Source organism: Mauremys reevesii, linkage group 1 (assembly GCF_016161935.1).
Source record: "Mauremys reevesii isolate NIE-2019 linkage group 1, ASM1616193v1, whole genome shotgun sequence".
In the NCBI taxonomy this organism is placed as follows: domain Eukaryota; kingdom Metazoa; phylum Chordata; order Testudines; family Geoemydidae; genus Mauremys; species Mauremys reevesii.
In genome coordinates this window covers 99,964,539-99,988,082 of record NC_052623.1, presented here as the reverse complement: position 1 = coordinate 99,988,082, position 23,544 = coordinate 99,964,539, and the positions used below count along the sequence as shown (strand labels likewise).

Sequence of the window (23,544 nt, the reverse complement as noted above, 5' to 3'; positions counted from 1 at the left end):
AACAATAAGATTACAGCAGTATCACTGAGCATAATTTGGCTTGCAGAATTTTTGTTGTTGCTTCCGTGAAGGAACGAACCCAACTTGACTTAGATGTCCTGGACTGAATTTGCATGTCAGCAGGTGAAAACATCTTTATTTGTAAAGTGAGCATATTATATGTCCTAATGATTGAGAAACAATAAACATGGAACCTCACTACCGTATTTAGTCACCTTTCTGAATAGAACTGCTGTTTTTGTTGTTGTTGTTGTTTTTTGGGGAGGAGAGGGTTAAATCTGCAGTACTGTAGAAATTAAAAAAACCAAAAATAATAAATGGTGAAAAGTAAATTCATGTTTTTAATATCTTTCATTCATTAATCTAAGACTTGGTAAATTACATAGAAGGGGAGATATTTTTAAAATACCCTACTTTTAAACTGACAGTATCCCTGTAATTTTTTTAATGATTGTTAGGGGGAATTATCCAAAAACTGACTGAACAAGTTGAAAATACTCTTTCTAGCCATGGAAATAAGAATAAGCCAGCTGGAGGAATTAATGTCACACAGGCATTTATTAAAAAAGAAGATGCACAAGAACTGAAGGTATTACATTATTTGTTAATTACATTTATCTAAACCAACACATGCTTCAGTTATTGTTGTTATTTTTGCTACTGTTTGTTTTCCATGTTAGGAAAAGTAGGATTAATCTGATGCAGTAAAAATGTCATCCCCAGTGCACTTGCAGAGTTTTACCTAAGTTGGGTCTCTTTCTTTACTTGTTTTTCCACATAGTCACATTTGTTTTTAGAAATGAGGGCTCAGAAAGACCTGTTTGATTAGGTCATAGGCTAAAGTATTTTGGGTTCTAGAACTTTGTCGGGTAAGAGGTGTCAAACTCAGTCCCTGAAGAGTACTGAATTCCTTTTCTAATTATTATCTCTATGTTGGTATAGATACTTAGGACTACATGCCATGCTCAAACTCCAGCAGATCTCTCACTGATATCAGTGTGCTGTGTCTGCAGTTTGTCCAAGCTCCAGATCATTATCAGTGCTGCTCTTTGCCCTACAGGCTTTCATCAATTCCAAGTCTTCCCAGTCATGCTTTGTAGTGGAATGAAAGCTCTGAGACACAATGGTCTTTATCCGAACAACTATTCTGTGAGATCCCAAGTTACTCGAAGGAAAAAATCAGCAGTAGATATTGGAATGTCACTTATTTCAAGCTTGGGATTAGTGATCAACTTGGAGAAGACACCAAGACAATAGTTCTGGCAGCTCAAATCACAGTGTTTTCTAAGCTTTGGCAAGGGAGATTTACCCGCTCTACTCCCCCAGTGGCTGCACTTGTAGGGAGTTCTCTGGGGCAGTTGCTCCCTGGCAGAGGGCTGGTTCTTCTTCCTCCCTTCCCCTTCAAGAGAGGAGAGTCTGGCTGGAAAAGGGGTCCGCCTCTCAGACAGCCCTTGGATAGGGCTTTACAGACTCAGTTTCTGAAAGTCTATTGCCCCTTCGCAGGGTTTACCTCCTACCCCTCTTCCTGGGGCGTGTTGCTTTGCTCTCAGCTGAGAGCTCTGGAAGTGGCGTGTTCTGTGGCTGTCTCCTGCTTGACTGGCCTGTCTGTTCCTATCAGTCTGTGTGTGGAGCAGCCTCCTTTGTGGTCACTGCCCTTTCCGATGGCAAGCGTCCCCTTTTAAGCCACTCCTCCTTCTCCAGGAGGAACAAGCTGTGCAGCTGGACTTCATTAGTGCAGCACAGGCCCAGAGGAGCTCATTAGCCTCCTCCTGGCCAGTGGGTGGGCATGTCCCTTCTCAGAGATACATATGCAGGGGATCATGTTATTTATCATTAAACTGATGCCATGGAGCTTAGTAACACTTCCTTTCTAGCTCAGTGGAGTCTGAAAGGAGAAAGTTTAAGATCCAACATTTTCTTTGGACACTGTATCACTCCTCCCTGAAATGAATGGGAATTCCATTTCCTCTAGTGGTTACTGTTAATGAACTCTCGTTCCACATGTTTTCCTTCTGGCTTTAGTTGCTGTTATTGTGTAACAGCAGTACAATCAGAATCAGCTTAAGAGACCTTGACCAAGAAGGGCAAGCAGTACCATGTCATTGCCCAGGAGCTCTTAAAGGTCCTTCACCTTAAGGGATCATATATGCACTCTTTCTGTCTTGATGCGAGCAGACAGCATGGCACATGTTGCTTATATCAACAAGCTCCAGGGAGCTGAAGGGTCATCAGAATTCAGGCTATGGGCAGAATCCCATATCCAAGCTTTGTGGGTATCACACTTAGTGGGGAAGCAACTAGGAGAGTGATCATTAAAAAATATTATTTTATCAGATATGCCAAGATGAAGAGCAATACTCAGTAGCAGGAGTTTTGCAACAGATTCAGAGATGGCAGCATTGGAAAACAAAGATGGAAAGCATTTTCCATCCAGAGTCTTTGGACTTCCTTCCCATTCACTGACCTTGCTAAGCCAAAGACCACGTCAATTCAGGCCTTCTTGTCACAGTTCCCAAGGTAATTGCACCTCTGACTCCTTTATGACCTACTTGAGGATACCCAGGCTTCCCCCCTAAGTCATTAATTGCTTCTGTTTCCTGAAAGAACTTAACCCCTTCACACCCAGTTGCTAACAATACAAAGGGAAAGGCAAAACTGAGTAACACCTTTTCATAAAAATAAATCAGAAGTTTCCCAGTCATCCAAACTTCGATCCTGCCTACAGCTTCTTCATAGGGCCCCCCAAAAACTCATCCTGAAAATCTGGTTCTTGAAAGGGTCTCTGTAGCTCATCTGAGTTTAACGGCCAGGGTAGTCCAAATCCTTTTCACTTATTGAAAGTCAGTAATGTGAAGGTAAGTTCTTCTTTGAGTGCTTGCACGTGTCCATTCCAGTGTAGGTGTGTGTGCACCCCGAGGACAGTTGCCAGAATGTTTTCCCTTTGTGGTATCCGTTGGGTCAACTGTAGCGCCCCCTGACATCGTGCATTCATAGTGTTGGTATAAAGGGCCCTGCTGACCCCACTCCCCTTCAGTTCCTTCTTGCTGCCGGTGACAGTTTTTGGAACCCTAATTGCCTAGGTAATCCTCCTCTTAGTGGTTTTCCTCTCAGTTTTTAGTGTAAATAGTTGTTGTTGTTTTTAGTAGTTAGTGTAGTTTTAGTAGTTTCTAGATAGTTTGGACTCCTCTGCTCTTAGATTGCAGGGTTGTCCACCGTCCCAATCTGAGTCATGCCTTGGTCATGGAGTTCAAGCCTTGCACTATGTGCAGTAAGTCAGTGCCTTTGAGTGACCTGCAGTCGAGCTGACTCAAGTGTTAAGGGGAAGCTCATAAGAAAGACCGCTCCCAAATTTGCAAGGAGTTTAAGCCCTACATTCAGAACGACCAAGCTGCTCAATTGAAGGTCGTCCTCATGGAGACGGCCCTAAAACCAGCCTTGGAGCTGCACTCGGACTCGTCACCGAGTACCTCGGCCTCAGTGCAGAGTATTCCTCCATCAGTCTGGGTCTCCTGACACCGATCATCTTCCTTGGTGCCCAAGAAGAAACACCACAAGCACCAGGAGAAGAGCAGATTTCTGGTGCCGAAGGACTAGGGAGAGAGCGAGACCCATGGGGAGCCACTCTTCATCCTCGGAGCCTCGCTGTCAGGTACCCACACCCAAAGCACTGCAGCGCTCTGTGACGCTTACTATGGGTCAGCGCACCAGCCAGTTTATGTGCCACTGACTCCCGAAGCCTTCACTGCGACAAGGGACCTTCTAACCCTCACCAGAGAGTCAGGACCCAACACCTCTGATGCCCACAGTTGTAAAGGAATCACCACCAGCTCTGCACCTGGTACCGTGACAGCTTTCCTAGGGAACACCCTCACTGACAGCTGCATGATCTCCTCGGCAACCCTCTCTGGCACCGAGTGGCACAGAACTGCCCTGGTCTCTGCAGCACAGCTCATAATCATTGGACTTAGAAGAGGGACTGTATTCCCCCCATAGATGCAGCCAACCCAGCTGCTCCCCAGGCCTTTCTTACCCCACCTTGGTACCGAGTTCTTCAGTACCACTGGGCACCTGGACATCATATCCATGGGATCCGCCTACCATGCAGTGGCTCTTCTGGAACTCGTGAGGAGGAACATGGGATTTAGGCACAGGCTCCCTTACCAATATTCCTCAACACGCCCAACGCAGTCGGCCCCCAGACACCTCGAGTCATCCAACCACTGGTTTTGATGAGACGCTCAAGGTTGAAATCACAATCTCCTATGTTTTGGATCCAGCTTACCCCCCTGCTCTCCAACTGCCTTACTATTTCCTGGATGCCTTGAACAGGGGGGTAAGCTGGATCCAAAACATTGGGGATTACGATGTCACCAGTTGAGACCACACCCATCATTCATTCCAAAAGTGGTCTCACAATTCCACTGCAATGAAGCTATTTTTCTGCCAGTGTTCTATCCTAAGCCATGTACAAATAGAGAAGAACAGCATCTCCATTCATTGGATGTTTGGCATGCCCTGTCTTTTTACATACAAAGAACCAAACTATTCTGCAGATCCACTCAGCTATTCACAGTGATAGTGGAAAGAATGAAAGATCTCCCCATTTACACATTGTTAAGGTTGCATAATTGAAAAACAAGTCAAGAAAAGCAAATAAGTTTCTGCATCAATCTAAACTCTGCCAAGTTGCATGTATAGCATATAATGTGTTCATTTGTTTTTCTTATAAGCAATATAATCTAATATTTAAATTAACATGCTATTTATTAATAATGAAGTATTTATATTGTGGTAGTGCCTAGAAATCCCAGTCAAGATTCACGGACCCATTATGTTAGGCCAGGTATACCATAAAACACACTTGATGTGCATTATTGTCAAGCTAACATTGTAGTGTGATCTTTGCATTAGATCCTCAGCTGGTGTATATCAGTCTAGCTTGGTACGATGGAACTGTGCTGATTTCCACTGGTTTAGCATTTGGCCCTTTAATTTTTGCAGTTCTTTTCACTTTTTATTATTTTTAATTCTGCAACTCTAACAGTGAATTAACATAACTTTCTGCATTCAGCATATTCATACGTTAAAAGTGTGTGTGTGGGTGTGGGTGTGGGTTTAAAAAGAAATGAAACATAAAAGTAAAGTGCTATGACACAGGACTATACAGCCCTTGATGCATGTGCCCCATGGGACCTTTTAGAAGGGTTTTACTTCCACACATTTCCAGTTCCCCCTTCCTAATCTGCTCTTAAATCTTCATAAGTAGATTTATGAACAATTCTACCTTTAGAAGAACTCCAGAAAATTAAAAAAAACAATCCTTCCTTAATAGAAAAAAACCCTCATGTTTTTTCTTTTCCTATTAGTTCACAGAAGTTGATGATGATGACTGGGATATATCATCTGTAGAAGAAGAAAATTGTTTATTAGCAAAAGACGAGAGAGGGCAGAAGGGAACTGCAGTTCAAAAGAATAATGAATCAAATACTGCATCAATGGTACATGCCTGGGGTGTTCCTAAGGCAAATATGCCTAAGGAGGAAGGTAACATATTCAAACATTTACAGTATTTGAGGGGAAAATTGGATTTAAGCATCTGCCATCGTTAAAGAAAAACTTAAGTGTAGTATAAAAATGTTTTAATCACAATATCTAATTACAATGGAAACTAAATAACTTTTAAAAAAGTTATTTTGTCGTCAGTATATAAAAAAGACGCAAAATTTATTCTAAGATTCCAAGACTCTGAGCACCTTCAGGCTGCTGCCATTTTTTTTTTAAATAACCTGTCTGAAAAAAAATGTCTCCTTCCCCTCCCAAACGTGGAATTTCCCCCCTAAATTACCTTGTTTGAGAATAATATTAAATCTTTGACCTCTGGCTGTTTAAGATGTATATCTTGTGACTCAGGCTGAAAAGGGAGCTTTATACCCCTGGAAAGGAGAGATTCTTATCTTTCCTGTGGGGGATATAAACAATTGTTTGTAGACAGTTCCAAGATACTGGACTTGAAAATTGTCATTTTTATGTGTAGAAAAGATACGTAGATCATTTTCAGAAAGGCCTGCAATATTAGCACTGGCAGCTAGTATCATGGTCCCTATTGTAATGAGGGAAGCAGTCTTCATATATAGCTATTTTTAATTTTCCTCCTGTGGGTGAAATCTTGGCCCTGTTGAAGTCAATAGAAGTTTTGTAATTGATTTCAGTGGGGCCTTATTTCACCCTGTCAGTTGGAAGGAAAATAATGCTGAATTATGATTGATTGTAATCTAGTTTTATCATCTAATTCATTTTTTTTATGTATTTTGTTAACAGGATTTCATGATGCTGATACAACGAGCACATTAAAAAGCAGCTTAGTCACTGTAACTGATTGGAGTGACTCTTCAGATATATAACTGTTCAATTCAAAATGGCAGACATTTCTGTTAGATCATAATACAGAGTTAAAGACCCTGTCTAAAAGATTCTGACTCCTATTCATTTTTTTCAATTGTACATTAATAACAAGGAAGATTGTTTACAAAATGCTTGTGTTTTTTAACCTTAAACAGTTTACAAAGGGATTTACATACATGTAATTAGCCCCTCAGTATTTAGAAACTTGGGGTGAAATCCTGGCCGAATTGAAGTGAACGGCAAAACTCCCACGAACTTCACTGGGGCCAAGATTTCTCCCTATTGTTTCTTTGTAAGACTGAAACCAGTTTCTAAAAAAGCCCAGAAGCATTAACTAATAAACCGTTTCCTGCAGAATGTTAATTATCAGTATTTTTAAAGCTTTTTAAAAAATGAATATTTTTTTTATATTTTATCCTGAATTTTATATACAAAGTGAACATTTTAAATAAGCTTTTTCTTTGTATTAAAGTGTTAACATTTCCCAGCATGATTTAAAGTAAGTGTCAGAGGCTGAAAAATGGTATAGTTTACAGATTTGTTGGTGTATGCCTTGAAACTTAATACTGGGAAAGTGTTTCTGCTTTACTTATTAGAATATGTTTTAATGTGTATTCATATAAAACTTCAAATTATAAAAATATAGCTAGACAACTTGAATGGGAACGAGAAAGGTACAGCTGTGATATTGAACACGTATTTGTATTTTTTTGGTTTTTATATTCAATAAACTTTTGCTCTTGCAGTTGCATTAATTTCCCAAGATAGCTGCCTTCATAAAAATAGACTTAGCTGCTTTTGAATTTAAATAGTAATAAAACACTAAATTTAAAAAAGCTTGAATGATTAGTCCTGTATTTTTAGATGTGTCCTATTTTTTATGTAATTACAATGTAATACAAGCTACTCCTTTTCTATTATGTTGAGTTTTTAAAAACTAGGATTGTTGAGGATATATTTTATATATTTATCCTCTTCCCCCCAAAATTGGTTCACCGAAACTCTGAGGGTCTTCAATTTTTGTTGTTGGTGGTGACTTCATCTTTGAGAATCAATACATCTGAATAAGTCAGTGGTCCCCAAACTGGGAAGCCCCACCTAAAGAGACGCGGGGGAACGTTCAAGGGGGAGGAGCAGGGCCCGGGCCAGTTCCCACGGAGGGCAGGCAGGGAGCATCACCCAGCCCCTCCCTGCCCCCAGCCCCTCCCTCAGCTGCGACTCCGCTCCTGGCTCCAGACCCATTCCCAGCCTCGGTCCCCTTTCCCCCATTTCCCCCTTCTGACTGGTCGCAGACCAGCTCCCAGGAGGTGGCACTGACAGGGGCAAGGGGGCACGATATGAAAAGTTTGGGGACCACTGCACTAAGTAGTGAGTGATTTATCCTACACCTGGTCCTGCTCCTATTTAAGTCAATTAAGTTATTGACTTCGGTGGCAGTAGGTTGGGGCTCCATCTTCCTTGGGGTTGCACAGGAAGAAAATCAGGACAGACTTTGGCTCCACTGCTGGAGTAATCATTTAAAGGCACTTCTAAATGTGCACCTAACACTGCAGACACTGCCTTATGAGTCTGTAGTCATGTCAGTTCCATTTGCTTCAGTAGAGTTGTTAACAAGAATAAGCCCTAACCTGAATAAAAGACTGCAGGAGTGGCCCTGATGTCAAGAAGAACATCTTAAAGGTAAGCTTAACATGAAACAAGATCATTGTGGATTTAATGTGAACCGCACAGCTGAAACTAATGCCTACCTATTTTGATATGAAAAAAACCTTAGAAAAAAGGAAAATACAGATGGGTCCAATTGATTTAGATCAAATTTAGAATTTGGACTATGGCCATTCTGCCTGTCCAAACCTCAAGAAAGGAATGGGTTTGATTTTTGAAGAAGAAACTATAATTCATTATAGGTAAGACTACGTTTTAGTCACGGGTATTTTTAGTAAAAGTCACGGGCAGTAAACAAAAATTCATGGCCCGTGACCTGTCCATGACTTTTACTATATATCCCTGACTAAAACTTGAGGGGAGGTGCAGCCTGGGGGGCACAGAAGGTGCTGTGGGGGGAGGGGCGATGCAATGGCTGCTCGGGGGAGGAGTCATGGTCTAGGGGTCATTGGGGGGGCTGAGGGAGGCTCCCTACCAGCCTCCTGGGAAGCGGTGACCCCAACTCCTAGTTTCACATGCTGCCTCTGCTCTGCCCCAAGCCCTGGTTCTGCAGCTCCCATTGGCTGGGAACCACAGCCAATGGGAACTGCAGGGGCGGTTACTGCGGATGGAGGCAGCACGTGGAGCTAGGAGCTGAGGGAGGGGAGTCCCTGTTGCCTTTCTGGGGATCCCCCTCAGGTAAGCACCGCCCTGCACCCCACCCCTGAACCCCCACCACACACACCCAAACTCCTGCTGCTGGGTGGCAGGAAGGCCCAAGACTGCCCCAGCAGTGGCTGGTGCACCTGGCCACGAGCTGCCTGAGCTGCTCAGACGGCCCTCGGGCCAGGCACACCGTCCAGCTGCAGAAGTCATGGAATCCGTGACCTTAATGACAAACATGGAGCCTTAATTATAGGGTATATGTCCCAAAGCTGTGCTGTGGTCATTCATAATCTCTTATTAGATAAATCTGACTCATTGAAATCATCATACAAATAACTGTTTGAAAATTGTCACAGTTCCAAGTGGAAAGAGAGACAATGCTGCCCACTCTCTCCCCGTTACCTGAGATCTTAAAAATGTTTGCCTAACTAATTCAAGATCATCCAGCCGGGCTGCCACGCATCACATAATTACATGTGACATTAATGCAGTCGGCGGCCCTCTCACGCATTCCCACTGCCATCCTGGAATCTCCTGCGAAGTAGTCCACAGGCATTGGCTAAGATTTTTCCTGTAATCACTTCTAGTGGCTGCTGGGGGCCATTCTGGTGCCAGGTGGTTGTGGGAACCTAGCCAGTCTGGAGGAGGAGTAAGCAACTGGCAGAGCAAATGGCTTGCTAGCAGCTGCAGTAAGGAACAAAAGGGGACCAGAGACAAGTAGAGGGAGGGGCAGGTTGGGTAGTGGTAGACTGGAGGAGGGATGGCGGCAGGCTCAGAGGATACAAGCTGAAGTGGGGAAAAGCAGAATGGAGGAGCTTGCCCCAGCCCTCCACCCAAATCCCCAAGATCTCAGGTGCTGTCACTCTGCCCTCCAAAATTTCCTTTCAAGTTGCCTTAAACTCAAAACACCCCTCTCCCACAGTCTGCCCTGACTCCCTCCAGTATACTGGTCACAGCTCTCTTCTCTAGGCTCCCTAGTCAGCCCTGGTTCCCCCAGCCCCTAAACTCTTGCTCTACCTAACTGTCTCCCTCTCTTGCTTCTGTGGGATGTGACTGATTGGCTCTTGTCTCCCCCACACCTAAGGGAGAAAAAAGGACCTGATTTTCAGAGCTCCTGATTACCTCAGTCCCTGTTGACTTCAGCTGGACTTGCAGGGTGTTTAGCACTTCTGAAAATCAGGCTCTAGGTGACTGTTTCTCACTGGTGAAAATTTTCACATAGGGAGTTGCACAAAACTTGACTTCTGGCTCCAAATACTAAACCTATTTTGGAACCTGCTCCTATACTGCTGCTGTGATGTACTGCATTAGATACTGTGCATTTGATATCATACAAATAAAGTAGGTGACAAACTGTTATCTGTAAATATCCTATTTATTTTTTGTAGAAAGCAAAAACAGCAAGTGATTTACAGATATATAATTTATATATAACACCAACATAAATCTTAAAATATTGTATAAGAAAATTTACATCAATATGTAAAATGCTGCAAGTTAATATTTTAAAAATTCATTGTCCTGGTGGTGATTATGCTGGTACTCATGTGGAAATCACTCTGTGAATGAACTGTACAAACTGATTTGAAAACTGGCTTTGTATCTTAGAACAGTACAATTAAACATAAGCATTCTTGTCAAAGTGCTTTGGAGGGCCTTTTGGTGATTTAAAATCTGCTGCACTATTGTGGACCTTTGTCCTAGAAGACATCACAGATGTGGCTCCATTATATGTGTACCCCATTCTGAAAGACAAAAAACTATCTATTTACAGCTCATTCTATGAACAGGTAACAATTATATGTTTGTGTGTAAAAAAAAAAAATTCAAACTAGGAAAAAATGCATGCTTTCTCCCAGCAAAAAACAGACTTATTATCATTTTCACTTTGCCACCTCTCACCAGTAGAGCAGGATCAAACAAGACCAACACCTCAGTGGCTATGCATTAAAACATTCTGTTTAGGGCAGCAGAGACTCCTGCTCCCTAACTTAAATCTCATCTGTTTCCATCTAATCTACTACCTTTCATAGTTTCCCCTCCAACATCATCTTCTTCTTCTGTCTACCTCCCTATTAGTGTGTACATCAGGGGTCAGCAGCCTTTGGCACGCGGCTCACCAGGGTAATCTGATTGCGGGCTGAGAGCCATTTTCCTGACACTGACTGTCCACAGGCATGGTGACCCGCACTGCTTCCCGCAGCTCCCATTGTCCAGGAACGGCAAACTGTGGCTAATGGGAGCTGCGGGGGGCTGTGCCTGGAGACAGCCAACATCAGGAAAATGTCTTGCAGCCCGCTCGTGGATTACCCTGATGGGCCGCGTGCTGAAGGTTGCCAACCCCTGGTGTACATTGTCTAACAGTCAAGCAACTTAGGGTTACTTCCGTTATGAAGGGGCAATAGAATACACATACGGTATGTTGGCTATACTATGCAACTGATTGCTTTTCTATCAGTTTCTGACACATGGTAGCAACTTTGTAAGTACATGCAATCTGAAACAATGGTTTTCCTGAATGTTGGTTATGAATTCTTAAAAAGAAAAACATTAACTTTAAGTTCTATTATTTTCTTTTTTTCACACAATCCTTTTCAAAAGCTGGTTGTAGAATTGTTTTGGAAGCATCATCAAACTCCAGCTGTATAGCTTACCTTTCTATATGTTTAATAATCACAAATTTGCTAATATATTGATTTATTTCAATAAAATAAGTGCAATCACTTGGGTTCTGTACCTTGGGGATTTACTGTTTCCAGCTATTGAGAAGCAGAATATACTGCCACCAATTATGCAAAGTGATGCTCCAGCCCATCCAATGAATAAAGCTGCTCCTAATTCATACCTGCAGGAAAGTCAATAAATATGTTAATACATTGTTTGCTCAGGATATAGACTGAATTTTACAGTGTGTATGAGACATACAAACAAGCTAAACAAATTAACATATTTTGCTAAATAACTTTCAGCACATGTCACCGATATATTGCAAAATGAACAACAAACTAACCACAAATACTGTTTCTCTTCTCATGTATTTTCCTTTTACTCAGTGAATGAGTGGTGATCCTAAGGCTCAGGTGTGTCTCTCTGCAACACTTTTCAGCCTGCACAGCCAGCCTGAGAGTGCCTCGCCCAGGTAGGTCTCTCTAGACCAGCATTGCTCAATGACCAGTCCATGGACTGGTGCCAGTCCCTGAGACCTTTCTGACACAGTTTAGGAAAGCAGCAAGCCAGTCTCTGGTATCAAAAAGGTTGAGAAACACTGCTTTAAACTACATGGGTCTGAGTAACAAGAGTTCTGCTCCACACCATAGTCGCCCATGTAAGCCCTAAGCCCAGGCTTCTCTCTGATTTCAGATGCTCTGTGCTTCTCTAGCGTTGGCCCATATATCTAGTGTAGTTTCTATCCCTCCCCTACTAATGTAGATTTGTCTCCTGCTGTGAGGAAGGCTGCTTCCCTGCCTCCTATAGCGGGATGTGGCTTTCAGTGAGGCCAGGAAGAAAGGAGCTGCCAAATAGACCATCCCGGTGTGGGTCAACAGAGTGTCCATGACAACGCTAATTGACTCGAGATGCAGCTGGACCATGATCGGAGACAGCTGGTAGGCAAGGGAGATGTTGTGGATATGATTTATCCCACGTCCAGGGTGATGTGTGCCTGTATCCCATGAGAGGCATAGAACTTGAGATAAGGGGGTGCATCCAGATAGTAGGGGTTAGGGGTCTCACAGACCCTCATGTACCAAGCTATCCTGGAGCAGGATCTGGAGGAATTCAGGGAGATTGTAAAATTCAGAGAAGAAGGTCACCAGGGGAAGGACCCAGACCCTCCAGAGGCAGGGAACCTGGACCAAGGAAGAGATGATGATGACCCCAGAGAAGGTCCCTCCACCCAAGAGCCACCAAAAGGGAGGCAGAGGCTCACAAACCCCAAAACTGGGAGGAACTGACTACGGAGGTGGACGTTATCAGTGCCCAGAAGGAGAACCCAACGCCGAGCCAGGCCTGTGAACAGCTCACCAAAATAAATGGGGAGGGAGTTAATCCCCACGAGGGGAGGTGGTTAGGGTCCCATTTTGAATTGCAGGAGGAACGGTTGCATTCGATGACCCAACATGCACAAACAGGCAAGACCCAAGCTCAACTACTGGCCCCCGAGAAGTTCTGGTGGCAGGTGCTGCAAGTGGCCGATACGATACCCTCTGGGGTGGCATCTTGGGCATGAGAAGACCCTGGACTAAGCGGTGCTCAGGTTTTACTGGCGGGGGGGGGTGCATTTGGAGGTCAAAGGTTATTGCATCTCCTGCCCTGAGTGTCAACTGGTTGGGGCTCATGTAGCCCAGCACCACATAGCCTCTGAGCTGGGGAGGAAGGTTCAGGAGAACCCACACTCAATACCACAGAAGATGTGGGAAATGTTCTGCCAGGAACTGCAGGTGATGTTGGAAATCAGGATAGCTGAAGAATCCAAGAGCGAATGGTGGAGTTCCATCATGTTGGTGCCAAAACCCAACAGGTTGCCCCATTTTTGTATCGACTTTCAGAAGGTGGATGCCATTTCAAAATGTGATGCCTATCTGATGCCCCAGGTAGACGAGCTGCTGAACAGACGGTGGGGGGCGGGGTGGTGCCAAGTATCTTTTGATCCTTGATCTCCCCAGGGTTACTGGCCTATCCTCCTGATGGCTGAGTCTAGGGACAAAACCGCCTTCTCTACCCCTCTGGGGCTTTACCAATTTAAAACCATATTGAACTGTATTCACTGGGCAGGGCTGCTACTGCATTGATCTATAGCCACTGGATGGGGCTGCCATCGCATTAAGCTGTAATCACTAGGCTGAAGCCCATTTTACCCCCCACTCACTGATCATAGTGGGCATCCCTGTGTGTCACACACATACTGGGGAGTGGGGGAGTGGGCTCAAAAACCTAAAGCCAGATCAAAATACCACAATGTGGTATTTTTTTTTAAATTCATTTGCGGGAGGTGTTCCAAATAATGATTTTAGATCTCCTGAGGTTTGCAATAATGCCACTGTGCGGCCTATGAAGGTGCTATGGCGCTGTCTGCCCAGACCCTTTCTTGTGCCCCTTCCATGTTCTCCAGCGCATCTCCTACCTCCCATCCCCATCCACGTTCCCAGCCTGGGTGAGACAGCAGGGTCCTTTCGTGTGGGGGTTTGTCTCTCTTGCCCGTTAATGCTGCTACTGTTCTACCCACAAGGAGTCTGTCTGGGGAATGTTCCACTCTAGGCCCACCAGTCCTTATCTCCCTCTCTGGGACCCACCCCATTGGGCTGTGCAAGGCAGGGAATTTACCCCTCCCCAACACCTGAGTGTGCTATCTTCCTGCCTAGAAGCTCCTCAGATCCCCTTCCCCTCACACAGAGCCTTATTCCTGCAGTTCAGCACTCCAGCCTGTTAGGGAAGCCTCTGGCCACTGCTGCTGCAAGTAGAGTGGCCTCCATCTTTCTCATGTATTATCTGGGCCTACTGGTTGGTTCAGCCTACGTTTTCGCCGCCCTGTAGAGCTGCCCAACAGGAAGAGACAGCACAACTTGGGGCTTGCACACTGCTTAAATCTTCCCTCTTGCTCCCACTCCCTTTCTCCTTAGATGGGTGCAGTTCTATGCAGGCAGCTCAGTCACAGTGTTGCCCAAGGGTTTTAAACTAACAGCTAAAAGAAGACAGGAGAATGTGGGAGGAGATTCTTTCCCCTCTTCTAGTAGTTCTGAATAACTATATTTACACCTCTGAAGTCTCAGAACTGGGGGTAGCAACTCTAATCTGCTGCTCGTCCTCCCCTTCCCTATTTCTCAGTCCAAGGCTGGCCTCTTCATTAAGATGATCTGGCTCAGAAAGGCTGCAGGCTCAGATGTCTCCTCATCCCTTCCCAGCTGATACTTCTGCTTCCCCACCAGGCTCAGGGTGAACATTATAGCTTCTAAATCATCCAGGGGGAGCCCTAAAACCTACATCCCAACCTCAGGGCTCAGCACAGGGAATAGGGACCCTCCCCATCCACAACCTACTTCCCCTCCTCTCCTCCCCCTCCACAATAGTGCTGTGGTATCCGGATTGCATGTTCAAGAAGTCTGTGTGAGAAGCTTATTGTCAATATGCATTGATGAATAGAGCAGTTCAATAGAAACCCCTGTTAGATGTGAAGCAGAGGAAAGATTTAGAGACAGCACACTCTTGCTTTAATTCTGAACACTATTTCCATGTCAACAATGCCTACTTTAATATGAAGTGAAACATACTGCTGAAGTATCAGAGGGGTAGCCGTGTTAGTCTGGATCTGTAAAAGCAGCGAAGAGTTCTGTGGCACCTTATAGACTAACAAACGTATTGGAGCATGAGCTTTTGTGGGTGAATACATGCATCCGACGAAGTGGGTATTCACCCATGAAAGCTCATGCTCCAATACGTTTGTTAGTCTATAAGGTGCCACAGAACTCTTTGATATTGCTGAAAACACCCTTAAACTGTTCTGTGAAGCTCCTGAACGTTTTTATAAATATTATTATGACAGTGTAACCCACATACCTCCTGGGTGTGGTGTTCTGTCCTCTCTAATGGCACTGAGACCACTTAGAGTCTGCTATAGCTTTAGCTAAGGGCCATGTGGCTTTCTGCTCATGCAGTAGAGGCTTATGCATTTAGCTCCAGAGGACCCAGGTTCAATCCCACCTGCTGATGACCAGAGTGTGTTGGTGTTACACCAGCACCTAAGAATGCTAATCAAAACTCAGATTATGTAAAGTACAGCACAGATACGTAACACAGAAGAATATCAGCCCTAATATTCTTACCAGATTTATTGAAACGTGCAAGTTGCTACGAAAGAAAACTACAGCAGTAGTAGTTCAAAATGGAAAGTGGCCAGGTGGCATATCTAAATTCACCCACCTTTTTGTTTGTTTTTTGTACCATATGTAATTGTTCCTCATTAAGTTATTGTCTAGTGCTTTGCTGGTTTCATATTTGTGGGTTTTATTGCTGCATTTGGTAATCCCTTCCCTTGTTTGTAAAGATGTTTTTCTTAAGACTCCCTTGTGTTGGAATGGAAATGTGTAAATAGCTCTCTGCATGCAAGGCCATCTGAGCCTCTGCATGCTTTAAAGTTAAAGGGGCCATAGCAGGACCCAGAGGAACATTTCTGAGTTTCAATGCTGAAGATTGAGAACTGGGAAAGACAAATTATCCAGATCCTGAAATACCACCTAGGGCATTGTGGTCCTTCCTTGTCTTTCCCCCTGCAAAAATGGTGGAGGAGGAGCCAACCATCCCTTGAAGAGCTGGGAAGCAAGAGCAGGCTATCAGCAGGTAAGACTGAGGATGAAGAAATGGTTAGACCTTTGACATCTCCCTTTCATCATCCTTGTATTATTGCTTCTCTCCTTCCTCCCATTAAGTATAAAGCTGATTGTAGAAATGTCACGTTATATCCAAATTTCAACAGCAACAGTGCAACCCAGAATTGACACCTATAGTAAGTACTCATTTACTTGATAAAACATTCTGTATGGAAAAGACACTCGAAACCAATGTAATATGCACCAATGCAATTATACTCCTCATCTTATAGCACTCATATTAAAAAGGAATGCCAATCACACTTTCTGTAATATCAATATCATTAACCATCCAGTAAAAAGAGAAAACTAACTTATTCAAGACATCAAGTTTATTTTGTTTCAAGATAGTTAAATACATTTCTTGATATTTTGTGTTTAAATTATTTCTAAACAATGATAAAACCTTAATGAAAATCTAAAATGGGGTTCAAAACTAAATCAGTACTTTAAAATTCACACACATATTGCTTCAGTTGTACAATTAAGATGCTGACTACAGACCCCCACAATCCAACAACATATCAGGTCTAGAATTGGAAATGTGTGCTTTAATAAATCTGACACCCCACTTTGGGGATTTAATATCTTTGCTCTGTCTCATCATCGTTAAAAGAGCTGATAGACACTAAACGTTTTATGGGTGATGTCCTAAGTTTTGACAGCTGTCCAATCCTGGCCTCTCCCCAGTGGCTACTGAAAGCATCTGGGCTAAGAAGCTACCAGGAGCTCTGATTGGAGGATTGCCCAGCTCCACTGATTGGTCCAACTACTCACCTTTTTAATAAAATAATTGTAATTAAAAAAGAAATTGAGAAATAGATTCAAATCAGTAAACTAAGGTTCAATTAAAAGCAAATGCAAATATGGTTGGTACAGAAAGAAATAATTAAATTCAGAACTATATAAAGGGGAATGATTCTTGGAACAGTAGGACTTCAAAGAAAGATCTGAATTGTATAAACTGACAGAATCAACAAAGCAATGCTTTTGGAGAAAAGGCAAAAGCTGTGCTGGGCTGTAATAGCAACGTGAAAACAATCAGGTTAATTATTCTGCTTACTCATTACTGACTATTACTCTTGGAATATTGCACTGAAGCTGAGCACCACATTTAAAAAAAACAGATCAATTGGAGAGAGCTCAGAGGAGAGCATCAAACATGATACAAGGTTTGAAAAATAAGACCTGTGAGGAAAGGTTAAGAATACGGTGCATAATCAGTACAGAGAAAAGAAGGCTAAGGGGAGAAAACTCTATAAATATGAAAAGTGAAGTTGTACTGAGGATTCAGATAAGCTATTCTCCTTAGTCAATAAGAATAGCTAAAGATATAGAACTTAAACTGCAGCAAGGATTATTTGGTATAAACATTAGAAAAATCAGCTGTGGAAACATCATTATTATAGATATAAAGGGAGATCCATCTATTGGAGATGGCTTAGAAAAAGTTCAATCAACCTTGCCTGTGCACAGGTTGCTGTCCCATTCTGCTCCAAACAGTCTACACATGCCCTATAAGTTCAGACTTTTACCCTCTTTTAGAGTTTGACTTCATTGGTAATGCAAATAATCACATGATCAGAACATAACACTCAGCATGAGGTTTCTCCCTAAGCAAGGCTGTTCGTAGGGTTTCCTGCAGGACCTTCGTGTCTCTGCCGCTAATTCTCTCTGACCAGAGATTTGTTCCCACCTCTCTATGCTGCTGGAAGTAACAAGCTGTATCTGCCACAATAAGTCAGCAGAAGTTACCCAGCAGCTTTATGCAGGTTTCTGTTTCCTACTATCAAGATGGGTCAACACAGTCCCTGCATCTCTGTATGGGGTTGTTATGAACCCTGCTACGCTGTTATTCTGCTGAAGTGCAGAAGAATAGAGTGAGGCTCTTCCAGTTCAAATAATGTTACTTATTCCTCACCTGGTGTCATTATTTTTAGTTAATGGTATCACAGTCCTCCCCACAGCACCAACTGTGTTGTCACCAACAGAACTGTACTATTTCAGGGAAGGAATATGTAGCAGGAGTTGGTGAATTCCTAAGCAACAGAGTTTTTCTTTGCGTGCTTGCTCATGTCAGTTCCAATCAGGTGTGTGCGCGCTGTATGCATGGCAGACAGAAAACGTTTCCCCTAGCAGTATCTGTTGGGTTGGCCTGGGTACTCCCTGGGGTCGCACTGTCATGGCACTCAATAAAAAGCCCTGCTGACCCACCACCCCCTTAGTTCTGTCTTACCGCCAATGATGGTTAGCTGGAACATTCGTTCTCTTGCTTCGGCAAACTTCCCCATTTTTAGCAGTGAACTTTTTCCTGTTCTGCATATAGTTAGCAGTTAGTATTAATTTATTGTCTATAGGTTTGGTTCAGGGTACCCCCACTCCCCTGTTCTCTCCCGGCACCAGGACATGGATTGGTCCCCGGGTTTTAAAGCCTGTGAGGACTGTGGCAAGTCTATGCTCAAGAGCGACCCACACACTTTGTGTTTGAAGTGTCTGGGAGAGAGTCATCTCCAGGACCACTAGGCTGCAACCTCCGCTGTGGTTTTGGCTCCTGGCAGAGGAACAGAAACTCCAGAAAGAGACCTAACCCTTATCCAGGCCAGGGCTCTGGCCAGTCGAAGCCATCTTCAGGCCAAAAGCAGGTCTTTTGAAGGCGCACTAGAAGATGGCGCACCAGTATGAACACTGGATCCTCCCCACCTTACCTTCTTGTGCTGACTATCCCCTTTCTACCCTGCATGGGCCCATATTACATCAGACCATTGGGTGCTCGGAATACTCCCTCCAATTCTTGTCCCTCCCACTCCCCTTCCCCGTCTCTCTTCAGGGACTCTTCTCACGAGCAACTCCACATACAGGAGGTGCACTCGCTCCTATCACTGGGGGCAGTGGAAGAGGTTCCTCAGGAGCTAAGAGGCAAGGACTTCTATTCCCGATATTTCCTAATACTTAAAGCCAAGGGCAGGCTCAAGCCTATCCTAGACCTGCAAGATCTCAACAAGTTCATGAAGAAACTGAAGTTTCACGTAGTCCCCTTGGCCTCCATCATCCCTTCCTTGGATCCAGGGGACTGGTATGCCACCCTCGACCTAAAAGACACTTATTTTTGCAATCACTCCATCCCACAGGAGGTACCTCCCTGTTTGTGGTAAACCACATTCATTACCAGTTATACAGTCCTCCCATTCAGCCTCTTAGTGGCACCTCAAGTGTTTACCAAATGCATGGCGGTCGTGGCCACTTTCCTGAGCAGGCGACAGGTACGGGTGTTTCCATACCACAATGACTGGCTGATCAAGGGCTGCTCCAGACAGCAAGTGGAGGTGCAAGTCGGGTTCTTAGCAGCAACCTTCAATGAGCTGGGCCTCCTCCTGAACATGCAGAAATCAACTCTATCCCCAGTTCAGCGGGTAGAGTTTCTAAAGTCAGTACTAGACTCGATGCAGGCCAGGGCATACCTCCTGGAATCGTGGTTCCAGGCTCTGGGCAACATTATTTGAACTCTCAGGCAGTTCTCTACCACAACTGCAAGGAATTGCCTGAAGCTTCTGGGACACATGGCCACTTGTACCTATGTGGTACAGCATGCCAGGCTCAGACTCCGGCTGCTCCAGTTGTGGCTGGCCTCAGTGTATCGTCCGGTTCAGGACAGTCTGGACAAGGTCATCACCCTGCCTCGTCTGACCCTCGACTCCCTCCTGTGGTGGTGTGTGTGTGCGGGAGTTCCCTTCACCAGACCTCAGCCATCTCTCTCGTTGGTGACGGACATGTCAGCACATCTGGGAGACCTCAGGACACAAGGTCTCTGGTCTCGGTCGGAGCACGCTCACCACATCAACATCAAAGAGCTGAGAGCGGTAAGCCTGGCATGCCAGACCTTCCAAGTTCAGCTGGCAGGGAAATGTGTATCAGTTATGACAAACAACACCACAACAATGTTTTATATAAATGAACAGGGGGGTGCATACTATTCTCCCCTTTGCCAGGAAGTCCTCTAGCTGTGGGACTTCTGTGTAGCTCATTCGATACACCTGGAAGCATTATAACTCCCCGGAGTACAGAACAAGTTGGCGGACTATCTCAGCAGGTTTTCCACGGCCATGAGTGGTCCCTGTGCCCGGACATCACGAACTTCAACTTCCAACAGTGCGGGTTTCCTCAGATAGACTTGTTTGCCACATGGCACAACAGGAAGTACCAGTAGTTTTGTTCCTTCCTGAATCACAGCCTGGGCTCCGTCACAGATGTGTTTCTCCTTCCTGGGAGGGCCACCTCTTGTATGCATTTCCTCCCATCCCTCTTGTTCACAAGATGCTCCTCAAAGTTCGGAGGGACGAGGCCTCAGTGATATTGATAGCTTCAGCCTGGCCCTGTCAACGACATGTCTGTGGAAGCCCCAATCACCTTGTTGTTCTTCCCAGACTTGATAACACAGGATCACGGCCGTCTCCAGCACCCAAACCTCAAGTCACTGCATCTCACGGCATGGATGCTCCATGGCTGAACCTGAGGGAGCTCGCTTGTTCAGATCCAGTCAGGCAAGTCCTCCTGGGCAGTAGGAAACCCTCCATCAGTGCCACCTACTTGGTCAAATGGAAGAGATTTTCAATGTGGTTGGCGCAACGCCGTCCATCTCTGACACTTATGTCCATACCCCTTATATTGGACTACCTTCTCCACCGTAAGCAACAGGGGTTCTCCATGTCATCAGTAAGGATTCTCTTGGCTGCCATTTCTGCCTTCCATCCAGATGCAGAGGCCCAGTCGGTCTTTGCCAACCCTATGGTCAGGCGCTTCCTGAAAAGTCTCTACAGGCTATATTGCACATCTGACAGCCAGTCCTGGCATGGAATCTCAACCTGGTCCTTTCCAGGCTAACGGGACCACTTTTCGAACCACTGGTGACATGATCCCAGCTCTCCCTCTCATACAAGGTGGCATTTCTAGTAGCAATAACTTCAGCCAGAAGGGTGTCTGAGCTCAGGGCTTTAACACTGGAGCCTCCTTACACCGAGTTCTATAAGGACAAGGTTCAGCTCAGGGCACATCCAGATTTCCTCCCTAAGGTTGTCTCCCAATTTCACATCAACCAGGACGTCTTCCTCCCAATTTTTTATTCTAAGCTTCACTCAAGTGGCAGGAAACAGAGACTTCACTCATTGGACATTCACAGGGCATTAGCCTTTTACATTGAAAGAACGAAGTCATTCCTGAAGTTAATTCAACTGTTTGTGGCCGTAGCAGACAGGATGAAGGGGCTTCCAGTCTCTTCCAAAAGGATTTCTTCGTGGATCATATCCTGGAGAGTGCTACAACCTGGCAGAAGTGCCTGCCCCTCCGCGCACAGTGTACTCCACCAGGGCGTAGGCATTGTCAGCAGTGTTCCTGGCGCAGGTTCCGACCCAGGAAATATGCAGAGTGGCAATGTGGTCCTCCATGCATACTTTCACATCACATCACGCAATCACCGGGCAGGCCAGAGACAATGCAGTCTTTGGTAGACCAGTGTGCCAATCAGTGGATATTTGAACTCTGACCCCAGCTCCAGAATTTAGGTTTGGGAATCACCTGATTGGAATTGACATGAACAAACACTCGAAGAAGAAAAAACGGTTACTCACCTTCTCATAACTGTTGTTCTTCGAGATGTGTTGCTCATGTCCATTCCAACCCCACCCACCCACCTACCCCTCTGTCGGAGTAGCCAGCAAGAAGGAACTGGGGGAGTGGCAGGTCAGTAGGAGGGCTCTTTACTGAGCGCCATGAAGACGCAACTCCCGGGGGCACCCACGCTGACCTGACAGATACTGCTAGGGGAAAAGCTTTCCGGCTGCCATGCACTCGGCACGCACGCACCTGATTGGAATGGACATGAACAACACATCTCGAAGAACAGCAGTTACGGGAAGGTGAGTAACCATTTTTTCCTGTTTGTGTGCAATAGCCCTAATATCAAAAAGGAATGGAAGTGAAATATAGAAAATGCTGTCTAAACTGAGATCCACTGCCAATTTTCCACGAGGCAGCAGTGTAACCAGGTGGCATCAGCAGCAACAAGGGCCGGGTTCAATATCTAGGGTTCCTCTTAACAATAGAAAAGAGAACCAGCTCAAGCCCCCACCCAATAATCTGGGAAAATTAAACACTAACCCGGGCACCTCCAACAGGTAATACTTCCCCTCTCACAAGCACTGAGTCTGTGTATAGCAAAAAAAAAAACCCTCAACCCAATCCAAACCAAAAACACCTTTTACTAAAAAGGGAAAATGAAGCTAGCATTAACTTGGGAAAACACCACAACCAGAATTTCCAAGCATATGACCAAGAGCAAACACCCACCCCAAAGTACACTGGGCAGTGTCCTTTGCCTCAGTTTCTCACCTTGTGGCATGAAAGTCTGTCCAACAAGTTTTCCTTTAGCACACCACTCCCCACCCACTACACCCCATTCACAGTTGCTGTCCGTGGTCACTGAGGACCCAGAGTTCAGAGGCCCATTCACCTCCCACCCCAGGGTTAGATGTGTCGAGCAACACCTCAGCTACTGCACCGCCACAACTGGCTCATAGTTCCTTCCGTTCACTCTGCCACTGCTGCCGCTGTTCACGCTGCCACCACCAGGATTCACTCTGCTGCCACTGGCTGCTGCTGCATCCGCCTCCCTTTGCTACTGGTGTCTCTCTGCTGCAGCATCACTTTCTGAGGTTCTGCCACTTCACCAAGCTCTCAGTGATTTCAGCTGGCAGAAACCTCACTGCCACTGGGGAACCTCACTATTGGTGTAGGTTGTACAGTCTCTTTCACTGCGACACTGTCCCACACCAGATGTAAGGCTCAGCACCTGGTTATCAGTGACTGCAGCTCTCGTGATCAGTGAACAAAACAAGGACTCTCAACTGAGTCTAAGGGTATGTCTACACTACCTGCCGGATCAGCAGGTAGCAATCAATCTATCTGGGATCAATTTATCGTGTGTAGTGTAGACATGATAAATCAATCCCTGATCACTCTCCCATCGAGTGCTGAACTCCAGCAGTGCGAGAGGTGGAAGCAAAGTTGACAGGGGAGCGGCAGCCATCGATCCAGCGCCGCGAGGACGCGAAGTAAGTCATTTAAATTTGATCTAAGATGCATCGACTTCAGCTACGCTGTTCTCGTAGCTGAAGTTGCGTATCTTAGATCAATTCCCCCCCAGTGTAGACCAGGCCTAAGAAACTGTGTCATTAAACAGTGTAGAGGAAAGGGTCAAATGATGTCTAGGACTCCTTAGGCAGAGTCCACAGTACCAGATAGGAACTAGCCCTGCCATTTCTCCCCTTCACTGGGAAGCAAGTGAGGTTCAGTTTAGGGTGACCCCCCTCAATCAGGACAGGCTAAGTACAATTCTGCTGCCCTTTACTCATACCATAAGGATAACAAAATTTCATTACCCACCCACCCCCAATACTTAAGTGATTTGAAACCCAACACC

At 45.0% G+C, this 23,544-nt stretch overlaps 2 protein-coding genes across 7 annotated transcripts in view; one reads left to right on the top strand and one right to left on the bottom strand.

The window, feature by feature from the left end:
- Positions 1–7,199, top strand: part of DZIP1 (DAZ interacting zinc finger protein 1) — a 76,146-nt gene extending 68,947 nt beyond the window's left edge. For 5 of the 6 annotated variants that reach the window (XM_039494287.1, XM_039494306.1, XM_039494289.1 and 2 more), the window contains 3 exons: positions 459–589; positions 5,367–5,544; positions 6,319–7,199. In XM_039494287.1, the coding sequence (XP_039350221.1) occupies positions 459–589; positions 5,367–5,544; positions 6,319–6,401 (392 nt within the window). In that variant the 3' untranslated portion in view covers positions 6,402–7,199. The remainder of the gene's footprint in view (positions 1–458; positions 590–5,366; positions 5,545–6,318) is intronic. The other variant, XM_039494298.1, reaches the window with a different exon arrangement.
- Positions 7,200–10,152: 2,953 nt separating this feature from the next.
- CLDN10 (claudin 10) overlaps positions 10,153–23,544 on the bottom strand; it is a 36,097-nt gene continuing 22,705 nt past the window's right edge. The window contains exons 5-6 of the mRNA XM_039537719.1: positions 11,450–11,557; positions 10,153–10,457 (exon numbers count right to left, since the gene is read on the bottom strand). Of these exons, the coding sequence (XP_039393653.1) occupies positions 10,331–10,457; positions 11,450–11,557 (235 nt within the window). The 3' untranslated portion in view covers positions 10,153–10,330. The remainder of the gene's footprint in view (positions 10,458–11,449; positions 11,558–23,544) is intronic.